The sequence below is a fragment of the Pristis pectinata genome, chromosome 21 (genome assembly GCF_009764475.1).
Source record: "Pristis pectinata isolate sPriPec2 chromosome 21, sPriPec2.1.pri, whole genome shotgun sequence".
Lineage (NCBI taxonomy): Eukaryota > Metazoa > Chordata > Chondrichthyes > Rhinopristiformes > Pristidae > Pristis > Pristis pectinata.
Window position 1 is genome coordinate 396611 of NC_067425.1, and position 12857 is coordinate 409467.

At 43.9% G+C, this 12857-nt stretch overlaps 1 protein-coding gene across 1 annotated transcript in view; it reads left to right on the forward strand.

The window, feature by feature from the left end:
* Positions 1-1654: 1654 nt before the first annotated feature.
* LOC127581248 (uncharacterized) overlaps positions 1655-12857 on the forward strand; it is a 195530-nt gene continuing 184327 nt past the window's right edge. Inside the window, exon 1 of the mRNA XM_052035449.1 lies at positions 1655-1884. Coding sequence (XP_051891409.1) covers positions 1741-1884 — 144 coding nt within the window. The 5' untranslated portion in view covers positions 1655-1740. The remainder of the gene's footprint in view (positions 1885-12857) is intronic.

The window sequence follows — 12857 nt, forward strand, 5'->3', positions numbered from 1 at the left end:
GTTTGCTTACCCAGACGGTGAGTCGCTACAGAAGCAGATTAAATGTCATAGCACAGAAGGCAATGGGCTAAGTGCTGGAAAATGAGATTAGAATAGATAGGTACTTGATGGCTGGTATGGGAACGGTAGGCCAAAAGGCCTGATTCCGTGCTCTGACTCTGTAACTCCCAACTACCATCTGAAAGCCAAGCAACTCATTGCATTGTATCAAAGCACCATGTTAAAATGCAGTAAGAATAAAATCATAAGGACCATGCACTGTCAATCTTGACACCCGATTTAGGCATGGCAAAGTCCAGTCAATTCTAAAAGGTCATCTTCTCAATCATCTGGGGCATGATAAAATTGAAAAAACTGCCCACAGTCAAGAGCACTTGAACAAAGCCATATTTACAGAAGCATATCTTTCATTCACGATCCTCAACAGTCACTGGAATATACCAGTTTAAATTTGTGTAATCTATCTGATGTGGACATGACAGCACTGCTAAGAGTGACAACCACACAATTTGTGTGAGGCAAAGACCATACTTCACAATGAGGACACCCTTCTTCCTGATGCAGGGTTTCAACCCCAATCATTGACTATTCCTTTCCTCCCACAGAATGCCTCCAGCAGGTTAAAGGTGAAGTATAGATGAACCTGTCAGTAGTAGTATCAGGTATACCTAAAAATAAGGTGCCAATCTAAAGCCACAACAAAAATTTAGTGGGGTTATGGACAGTGAGGAGAATAAACTCAGGCTACAAAAACGTATTGATCAGCTGCTAAATTGAGCAGAGTAATGGCTGATCAATTCAATCCTGGAGAGTGTTATGTGATGTAATTTGAGAAGTCAACTAAGGATAGGACTACACAATGAATAGTGAGCCTCTAGAGAGTACTGAGGAACAGAACGACTTTGGTATACAAATCCATAGATCAGCAAAGGGTGAGCATGAGTAGATGGGGTGGTGAAGAAGGTATGAGGGATTCCACCCTTTATTAATGGGGCATAGAATATAAAACCAGGGAGATTATGGTACAGCTACATAAAACCTTGGTGAGACCACCTCTGGAATACTGTGTGCAGTTTTAGTCCCAGTGGACAATGTGCTTGGCATGGACTGATAACTATTTATATTACATTGGAGTTGTTTTCTTTAGAACAGATGAAACCAATGGAACAAACAAAATGCTGGAAGAACTCATTGGGTTAAGCAACATCCTCCACAACAGTTTGTTTGTTGTTCCAGATTCCAGCATCTGCAGTCTCTCATTTCTCTAATGAGAAATTTAATCGGCGGATTTAGGCGGGGTAAACAAAAAGGTCCTACCTCCCGTGACAGGGAGATTGTTAACTACAATTAGCGGAAAGAGTTGAGAGAGCAGGAAAAAGGAGTCACCAAACAGATAGAGGTCTAGGATTCATTGCCTGTGAAGGTGGAAGGGCAGAAACCCCTAGTCCATTCGAAAGTATCGATATGTGCACCTGAAGAGCCGTGATCTACAGACTGTGGGCCGAGAGCTGGGGAGTGGACGTTTTGTGTCCGCCATAGACACATTGGGCCCATTGGCCTCTTGTCGTGAGGGAACTTTCTGTAGCCAGAGAGAAACGCGATACACAGAGCGTGTGTATTGTCTTGTAGCATAAAAACGGAAAACACATGAACATCAAAATTCAATCAGAATTTAATTAAGCAAACAAACCCCGAACTCATCGACTCACGCTGGTCTTCGTGTCATCGCTCTGTGGGCTAATGGACTGCTGTGGGTTTCCCGCTCACCCCGTCGCTCCGCTGAGGCCGCGAATTCTCACCATGGCAACCGATTCCCGTAAACACAGGACGGCGATGGCGGCGAGGTGGTTGGCGGAGGTTCGAGAACAAGTGCAGCTCGGTGAGGTTAGTGACACTGAGACTCACGTACAGGCCCAGTTAAAGGAGTCAAGAGTAAAATAACGCAGATGCTGGAAAATCTAAAGCCGGAAACATAAGAGAAATAGTGCCACTGAGGCAGGCCTAAGGCTAATTCTCGGGATGAGAGGCTTGTCCTGACAAGACATTAAGTAGTTTGGATCTGTATGCTTTGGAGTTTAGAAGAAAGAGGAGCTACCTTATTGAAACATATATGATCCTAAGGGGCACGAGAGGATAAACGTCGAGACTGAAGGGCTTGAGTTAAAAGAAGAGACTGGTTAGGCTGGGACTTTTCCCTGAGCGTCGGAGACTGAGTTTAAAAAATCATGAGGGGCAAAGATAAGGTGGATGCGCACAGTCTTTTTCCCAGTGTAGGGGAGTCTAAAACTAAAGGATGTAGGTTTGTGAGAGGGGAAAGAGTTAAACGAGACCTGATGGGTAAGTTTTTCACTCAGAGTGTGGTGGAGCTGCCAGAGGAGGCTGTGGAGTTGGGTACAATTAAAATGTTTAGAAGACATTTAGACAGGTACATGGATAGGAAAAGTTTAGAGGGATATTGGTCAAACACAGGCAAATGTGACTATCTCAGACAGACTTCTTGGTTGGCATGGATGAGTTGGGCTGAAGGGCCTGTTTCAGTGCTATATGACTTTATGAGAATCTCGAGACATAATTACAAGATAAGGGGTCAGTTATTTAAAAGGGGTAATTAGAAATTTCTTCTTGCAGAGGTTAGTGAATTTCTGGAATTCTCTATCCCAGAATTATGGAGTCTAGATTGTTTGAAGTATTTAATGTGGAGATGGATCAATTTTTGATAGATCGGGGGATTGAGGGCCATGGGGGTCTGGCACAGAAGAGATGTTGAGGCCAGGAATAGATCAGCCACTATCATATTGAATGGCAGGACAGACTTGAGAGGCCAGATGTCCTGCTGTTTCTATTATGTTCTTATGGAAGTACTCAGAATATCAGGCAACACTGAATCATTGAATACAATAGAACAAAAGGGTCCCTTTCTTGACGAGGACTTAAGAAAAATCATAGGATGAAAAGGTTAATGGTTTCTCTTAACTGACCTGCTGAAAAGTGCCATCATTTTCTGATATCATTCTCTATTAATGAGTGATGGGGAGCAGGTTATCGGTACTCACATCGTGGAGAAATGGGGATTCAATATCCTAGCAACAAACAAATCAGATATCAGTACCATTGGGAGAGGCAACAGATTATTAATATGCTTGTGGCAGGAAACTTGGTATCAATATCCTAGTAAATATCAATATACCCAGAGAAAAATAGGTGAGACCATATATGGAGTACTATGTACTCTGTTAACCCTTTTTAATGAAGGATATTAATGCTTTGGAAGCAATTCAGTGAAGGATTTGAACAACATGTTTAAGGAGCTCTGAACAGTATATTTAGCAAGCTGGTTACCGTGCAAGCTGGTGGATGATCACCAGGAAGAATATTAAGCCTTGGCAGATTGTGCAGGAGTCCCATGTGACCATGTCCCTCTCAAACGGATGTTCCGCATTAGATACTGGAGGGGCAGCGTGGGGATGAGTGGAAATGATCTATCAAGGGTGAGCAGGAACAACCAAGTTTCCAGCACCATCGTTGGCTCTGCTCACAACATGGGAAGAAATAAACTGGGAGAGCTATATAGGTGACCCCGTGTTATGGAGGGGTTACCTTCCTAGAAAACTGTCCAATTTACTATTTTCCATACCACAAAACCCTATATCCCATTAAATATTCATGTTATAAGTGAAGCTACATTCCTATGTGAGGTTATTCTCTCAACAGTAATGATGATAGTACCACAGCTACTGGTTCGTGGTGGGGTGGGGGGACACTTAAGAGATTGCCTTGTCAGTTTCCAAAGCAAATCTCTAAAGTAACCTGCAGTTGCATTTGAAGACATAAGTGCAGCAGATCTGGAGCGAAAACAAACTGAAAGCTGGAAGGTGATAGATAGATAACAATTTCACAAGTCAATGGTTCTATTTATCACCTTCCTTCCTTATCAGACTCTACTTATCACATTCTAGCCTTCAGTTTAGATTTACAACAAACTTGTTTCAGACATCTTGAGGGTAAAGCAGCAGCACAGGTTGACTCTGTGGTTAAGAAGGCATATGGTGTATTGTCCTTCATCAACCGTGGAATTGAATTTAGGAGATGAGAGGTAATGCTGCAGCTATATAGGACCCTGTTCAGACCCCACTTGGAGTACTGTGCTCAGTTCTGGTCACCTCACTACAGGAATGATGTAGAAACCATAGAAAGAGTGTAGAGGAGATTTACAAGGATGCTGCCTGGATTGCGGAACGTGCCTTATGAATGCAGGTTGAGGGAACTCGGCCTTTACTCCTTGGAGTGACGGGGGATGGAGGGGGACCTGAGAGAGGTATAGTAAGATGATGAGAGGCATTGATCGGGTAGATAGTCAGAGGCTTTTTCCTAGGGCTGAAATGGTTGCCACAAGAGGACATAGGTTTAAGATGCTGGGGAGTAGGTATAGGGGAGATGTCAGGGGTAAGTTTTTTACTCAGAGAGTGGTGAGTGCGTGGAATGGGCTACCAGCAATGGTGGTGAAGGCGGATACGATAGGGTCTTTTAGGAGACTCTTAGATAGGTATGTGGAGCTGTGAAAAATAGAGGACTATGGGTCTCTAAGGTAGGGACATGTTTGGCACAGCTTTGTGGGCTGAAGGGCCTGAATTGTGCTGTAGGTTTTCTATGTTTCTATGTAAATGATATGGAAAACGCTTGGAAAAAAATAACTGAGAGACAGCAAAATGAACATAGCACACGAAAAAAGGAATGTTATCTCACATTTTAAAGAAATGCAAGTTGAAAAAAATTGAAGTAGACAAAATCTGTTGTTTCTTTTGCACTTTGTGTTATTTACTTGATGTTTTTCCCACATAAATTCCATGAGAGTGGATTTTACCCCGTATCTTGGATTTTTGAATAGTGATTTGTGAAACCCGTAACCCGAGCGGCCTTAACACAGGGATCACCTGTAGTGATAGGGAATTGGAATATAGGGGGAGCAGACAGGCATTTCTACGGTCGTAAATGAGACTTTCAAATGGTATGTACCAGAATCAAGGATGTCTCAGTAGGCTGCCAGTGGTTGTACATGTTGGTACCAATGACTGAGGTGTTCTGAGAGATAGGACATATAAGTATTTGGACAGCCAAGGGTTGATTAAGGATAGTCAGCATAGCTTTGTGCATGGTAGATCATGTTTAACGAATCTTGTGGAGTTTTTTGAGGGGGTCACTAAGAAAGTAGATGAAGGTAGGGCTGTGGATGTTGTCTACATGGACTTTAGTAAGGCCTTTGACAAGGTCCCACATGGGAGATTAGTTCAGAAGGTTCAGTCAATGGGTATCCATGGAAAGGTTGTAAACTGGATTCGAAATTGGCTGAGTGGGAGAAGACAGAGTGGTTGTGGATGGTTGTTTCTCAGATTGGAGGCCTGTGACTAGTGGTGTGCCTCAGGGATCTATGTTGGGGCCATTGTTGTTTGTTGTCTATATCAATGATCTACAAGATAATGTGGTAAATTGGATGAGTAAGTTTGCTGATGACACTAAGATTGGAGGTGTAGTGGACAGCGAGGAAGGCTTTCAAAGCTTGCAGAGGGATCTGGACCAACTGGAAAAATGGTCCAGAAAATGGCAGATGGAATTTAATGCAGGCAAGTGTGAGGTGTTGCATTTTGGAAAGACAAATCAAGGGACATACACAGTAAATGGTAGGGCACTGAGGAGTGCGGAGGAACAAAGGGATCTGGGAGTTCAGATACGTAATTCCCTGAAAGTGGTGTCACAGGTAGACAGGGTTGTAAAAAAGGCTTTTGGCATCCTGGCATTTATAAATCAAAGTATTGAGTATAGGAGTTGGAATGTTTTGGTGAGGTTGTATAAGTCATTGGTGAGACCAAATTTGGAATATTGTGTGCCGTTCTGGTCGCCGAACTACAGGAAAGATGTCAGTAAGATTGAAAGAGTGCAGGGGAGATTTACAAAAATGTTGCTGGGTCTTCAGGAGTTAAGTTACAGGGAAAGACTGAGCATGTTAGGACTTTCTTCCTTGGAGCAGAGAAGAATGAGGGGAGATATGATAGAGGTTTACAAAATGATGAGGGGCATAGACAGGGTTAGTGCAAGTAGGCTTTTTCCACCTAGATTAGGAGAGATAAGTACGAGAGGACTTGGCTTTAGGGTGAAAGTGGAAAGGTCTAGGGGGAGCATTAGAGGGAACTTCTTCACTCAAAGAGTGGTGGGAGTATGGAATAGGCTGCCATCTGATGTGGTAAATGCAGGCTCGCTCTTAACTTTTAAGAGTAAATTGGATAGATACATGGACGAGAGAGGTCTGGAGGGGTATGGGCTGGGGGCAGGTAAATGGGACTAGCAGAACAATATTTCGGCACAGACTAGAAGGGCCGAATGGCCTGTTTTCTGTGCTGTACTTTTCTATGGTTCTATGGACATAGGTAGATAAAGGGATGAAGTCCTGGGACATGAATTGAGGGAGTTAGGTAGTAGATTAAAGAGCAGAACCTCTAAGGTTGGTAAATTGGTTTATTATTGTCATATGTACCGAGGTACAGTGAAAATCTTTGTTTTGCATGCCATTCATACAGATCATTTCATCGCATCAGTACATCGAGGTAATACAAGGGAAAAGCAATAACAGAATGGTTGTAATCTGTGGATTACTTTGTGCCACACCCTACTGAGCATAGGTATGAGTCAGATGAAAGTATTGCTAAAGGGATGGTGCAGACAGAGGGCTTTTGGATTTTAGAATCATTGGGATCATTTTTAGGGTAGGTGAGACCAGTATGAGCAGGACAGGTTGCACCTTATAAAGTTATAGAGTTGTGCAGCATAGAAACAGATCCTTTGGCCCACTGCATCTATGCCAACCATCATGCCTATCTATACTAATCCCACTTGCCTACATTAATTCCATATTCCTTTAGGCCCTGCTCATTCAGTACCTGTCAAGATGCCTCTTAAATGTCATTAATTCTCCTGCCTTCACCACCTCCTCTAGCAGCTCATTCCAGATACCAAATACTCTGTGTGGAAAAATTTACCCCCCCCCCCCGCCAAATCCCCTTTAAACCTCCTCCCTCTCACCTTAAACTATGCCCTCTAGTTCTAGACACCCCTACAATGAGAAACAGACACTGACTATCTGCCCTATTTATACCTCTTATAATTTTATATACCTCTCTCATGTCACTTCTCAGCCTCCAGATTCAGGGAAACAAAACCTAGCCTATCCAATCTCTCCTGATAACTCAAGCCCTCCATTCCAGGCAACATCCTTGTGAATCTTTTCTGTACCCTTTTCCAGCTTAATTACATCCTTCCTACAGCTGGGTGATGGTAACTGCACACAATTGTGGTCTCACCAACATCATGTTACAACTGTACAAGATGTCCCAAATCTTGCATTCAGTGCCTTGGCCAATGAAGGCAAGCACACCATAAGCCTTTCTCACCACCCTATCTACCTGTTTCAAGTTTTCAGGGAACTATGTACGTACCCCAAGGTCTCTCTGTTCAACAACGCTCCCCATGGCCCTGCCATTCGCTGTGTATGTCCTGTCCTGGTAAACTTGCCAAAATGCATCACTTTGCACTTGTCCGAGTTAAATTCCAACAGCCATTTCTTTGCGCACATTCCCATTGCATCAATATCCTATTGTAACCTTGGACAACTTCTTTCACTGTCCACTAATTTTGGTTTCATCTACTACGTTCATAAGAGGAGAGCATAAGGAGCTACATAACAAATAATAGAACTGGAATAGGTCCAATATCCTTGCAAGTAGGTTTGCTCATGCTTTTGGGGAAGTTTTAAATTAATTTGATGGGGGGAATGGAACACAAGGTAGGTGTACATCTGGGAGGGAAGTATAGTCAAATACAGAAGAAAATCTAGATCAATTCAGGAGGCAGAGCAGAAATGAGAACAATAAGGCACATGGGAGAATAAGCAGCTAAATTGCATATATATTTATAGAACATCGAACAGTACCACATAGTATGGGCCCTTCAGTCCACAATGTTCTGCGACTCCACGATCAATCTAACCCTTCCCTCCTACACAGCCCATAGCCCTCTATTTTACTTACATACATGTGGCTATCTAAGAGACTTTTAAATGTTCCTTATTGTATCAGCCTCTACCACCACCCCTGGCAGTGCATTCCAGGCACCCACCATTCTCTGTGTAAAAACCTACCTCTGAAATCTCCCTTAAACTTTCCTCCTCTCACCTCAAATGGATGTCCTCTGGTACTGGCCATTGCCACCCTGCAAAAGAAGTGCTGGCTGTTCACTTGATATGTGCCTCTCATAATCTTATACACCTCTATCAAGTCGCCTCTCATCCTCCATTGCTCCAAAGAGAAATGCCCTAGCTCACTCAACCTTTCCTCATAATACATGTTCTCTAATCCAGGCAGCATCCTGGTAAATCCCCTCTGCACTCTCTCTAAAGCTTCCACATCCTTCCTATAATGAGGTGACCAGAACTGAACACAGCACTCTAAGTACGGTTCAACCAGAGTTTTATGGAGCTGCAACATTACGTCGCAGCTCTTGAACTCAATCCTCCAACTAACGAAGGCCACCACACCATACACCTTCTTAACCACCCTGTCAACTTGAGCGGCAGCTATGAGGGATCTATGGACTTGGACCCCAAGCTCTCTCTGTTCTTCCACACTGCCTTGAATCCTACCATTAGCCTTATACTCTGCCATAAAGTTCATTCTTTCAAAGTGTACCACTTCACACTTTCCTGGAGTGAACTTCGTCTGTCACTTCTCCGCCAACTCTGACTCCTGTCTATATCCCATTTGTAACCTGCAACAACCTTTGTGTCATCTGCAAACTTACTAAACCACCCCTCTACTTCATCATCCAAGTCATTTATAAAAATCACAAAGAGCAGGGGTCCCAGAACTGACCCCTGGAGAACACCACTAGTCACTGACCTCCATGCAGAATACTCTCCACCTACTACCATGCCTATGCTCAAGGTCAGGGAGCTGTAGTCACTATCTTCAAAATGCTCACCCACTGAGAGGTCTGTCACCTGACCAGGTTCATCGCCTAGTACTAGATTCAGTATGGCCTCTCTTCTAGTTGGCCTGTCCACAAACTGTATCAGGAATCCTTCCTGGACACACCTAACAAATACTGCCCCATCTAAACCTTTTGCACTAAGGAAGTGCCAATCAATATTAGGGAAGTTGAAGTCACCCATGACAATAACCCTGTTAATTTTGCACCTTTCCAAAATCTGTCTACTTATCTGCTCCTCAGTGTCGCGGGGTCGTATCGAATACTCTCAATGGTGTAATTGCTTCCTTCCTGTTTCTGACTTCCACCCACACTGACTCAATAGGCAATCCCTCCACGATGTCCTCCCTTTCTGCAACTGTGATACTTTCCCTGACTAGCAATGCCACCCCTCTCCCTTTTACATCCCTCCCTATCCCTTTTGAAACATCTAAACCCCAGGATATCAAGCAGCCAATCCTGCCCTTACGACAGCCAAGTCTCTGTAATGGCCACAATATCGTAATTCCATGTACTGATCCATGCTCTAAATTCATCACCCTTATTCTTAATACTTCTCACATTAATGTAAAAACGTCTTAACCCATCCAAGTGACTGCATTTATGCCCTTTCCACTACCTATCCTTCCTCACAGTCTGTCTGCTCTGTGCATTTACTTTTAAACCAACTGCTCCATCATCTGACCTAACACTCTGGTTCCCACCTCTCTTTTATGCAGGGAATTTAACTGGTAAAGCAGATTAACATATGGGGTTAAAATATTGTAGCTATCACTGAAACATTGTTCAAGGAAGGGCAAAACTGGTGTGTCAATGTTCCGGTGTATTGAGTCCTCAGGCACGATAAGGGGAGGTGTATAAGAAGTGGCACTGCAATAATGATTAAGGAATCCACCTCTGCAGTGATGAGGGTGGATATAGAGTAAAACAGCATGGAAACATGCCCTTCGGCCCAACTCATCCATGCTGATCAAGTTGCCTACCTGAACTCGTCCCATTTGCCTACGTCTGGCCCACATCCCTCTTAACAATTCCTGTCCTTGAACTTGTCTAAATGTCATTTCAACATAATCAACCTCACCTCTACCACTTGCTCTGCCAGCTCGCTCCACATACCCATTACCAGCAGTGTGAAAACATTGCCCCATACAGTAGGTCCACTTTAAATCTTTCCCCCCTCACCTTAAATCTATGCCCTCTAGTTTTAGACTCCCCTACCCTGGGAAAAAGACTGTGACCATTCATCTTATCTTTGCCCTCATGAGTTTGTAAACTTCTATAAGGTCACCCCTCAGCCTCCTATGCTGCAGGGAAAAAAAGTCCCAGCCTATCCAGTTTCTCGTTATAACTCAAACCCTCCAGTCTCAGTAACATCCTTGTGAATCTTTTCTTAACCTTTTCCAACTTAATGACATTCTTCTTACAGGTAGGCAACCAGAACTACACACACTACTCCAAGTGTGGCCTTACCAATGTCTTGCACAGTTGTAACATGACATCTCTTACACTCAGTGCCCAGACCAGTAAAGGCAAGCATGCCAAACAACTTCTTCACCTGTGTCACCACTTTCAGGGAACTATGTACTTGTACCCCTAGTTTTACAACACTCCCTAGGGCCCTGCCATTTAGTGTGCAAGTCTCAGCTGGTTTAACATCCTACTGATCATAGGCCTCCAATCTGTAAAATCCTCCACTACCACCCTCTGACTCCTTTCACCAAGCCAATTTTGTATCCAGTTGGCTAGGTCACTCTGAATCCCACGTGATCTAACCTTCTGGACCAGCCTACCATATGGGACCTTGCCTCTTTCAATCTTCTTGGTCATCTGTTCAAAAAAGTCAATCAAATTCATGAGACACATAAAACCACAATGACTATCCGTAATTAGTCCTTGCCTTTCCAAATGCAGGTAATCCTGCCTCTCAGAATCCCCTCCAGTAACTTTCCCACCACTGGCCTTTAGTTCTCTGGCCTGTCCGTGTAGCCCTACTTGAATAAAGGCACAACATTAGTTACCTCCAGTCTTCTGGTACCTCACCCATGTCTAACGATGATACAAGTATTTCTGCCAGGGCCCAGCAATTTCTTTCCTACCTTCCCACAATGTCCTAGGAGACACTTGATCAGGCCCTGGGGATTTATCTACCTTTACTACCTGTGCCACGTGCTAGTGAGGTGAGAAATAGGAAGATGGTGCAGTTCAACACCTGGCTAAGGAGCTGGTATAGGAGAGAGAGCTTCAGATATATGGATAATTGGGCTCTCTTCCAGGCAAGTGGGACAACTGTATAAGAAGGAGAGGTTGCACCTGAACTGGAGGGGAATCATTATCCTTGAGGGAAGTTCTAGTGCTACTCTGGAGGGTTTAAACTAGAGTGGCCAGGTTTGGGGGGGGTGGGGGGGCGGTGGTGGCGGGCCATGTGTGGTGGGAAGCAGGGCAGCAAGTGGAGGGGTTGAAGGGAAGGTAGATGTTATGACAAGTAAATCTGAGTGGAAGGGCAGGCAGGGCAGGTTAATGAATATGGTGGGACTAATGGCCTGAAGTGTGTTTATTTTAATGCAAGGAGCATTTTGGGTAAGGCAGATGAACTCAGAGCTTGGATTAGTTCATAGAATTATGATGTTGTGTCCACTACAGAGACTTGGTTGCGAGAGGGACAGGACTGGCAGCTCAACATTCCTGAGTTGTGATGTTTTAGAAGAGATAGAGAGGGAGGTACAAGAGGTGGAGGAGTTGCATTACTAATCAGGGAGAATGTCACAGCTGCATTCAGAGAGGACATATTGGAAGGCTCACCAACTGAGGCAATATTGGTAGAGCTTAAAAGTAAGGAGGGTGTAATCACTCTCATGAGGTTATACTATAGGCCACTGGAAGCCAATGGAACAGAACCTTTTTTTGAAGAACAAGTAAGCAAGAAGGTCAATGAGGGCAGGTCAGTAAACAGAGTCTTTATGGACTTCAGTGAGGCCTTTGATAATGTTCCACATGGTAGGCTGCCATGGAAGATTAGATTGCATAGGATCCAGGGAGAGCTAGATAATTGGATAAACAATTGGCATGATGGTAGGAAGCAGGGGGTGATGGTGGAAGTTTGTTTTTCGGACTGGAGGCCTGTGACTGGTGGTGTTCCCCAGGGCTTGGTGCTAGGCCCATTGCTATTTGTCATCTATATTAGTGATATGAATGAATGTGTACAAGGCATGGTTAGTAAGTTTGGAGATGACACTAAAACAGGTGGTGTCATAGACAGTGAAGATGATTAATCAGGATTTACAGAGGGATCTTGATCGGCTAGGTAAGTGGGCTGAGGAATGGCAAATGGTGTTTAATTCGGATAAGCGCGAGGTATTGCATTTTTAGAAGACAAATGAGGGTAGGACTTTTGTGAACAGTAGGGCCGTGGGGAGTGTTGAAGAACAGGGGGACCTAGGAGTACAAGTACATAGTTCCCTGAAAGTGGTGTCGCAAGTAGACAGGGTGGTGAAGAAGGCTTTTGACGTGCTGGTCTTCATCAGTCAGAGCATTGAGTAGAAAAGTTGGGATGTTGTGTTGCAGTTGTACAAGACGTTGGTGAGGCCACATTTGGAATATTGTGTTTAGTTTTAGTCACCTTGCTGTAGGAAAGATGCCATTAACTGGAAGAAGCACAAAAGATATTTACGAGAATGTTGCCGGGACTCGAGGGACCAAGATATGGAGAGAAGTTGAGCAGCTAGGGACTTTATTCATTGGAGCATGGGAAAATGAAGGGTGACCTGATAGAGGTGTATAAAATCATGAGGGTCACCGATAGGATAAATATGGACAGTCTTTTTCCCAGA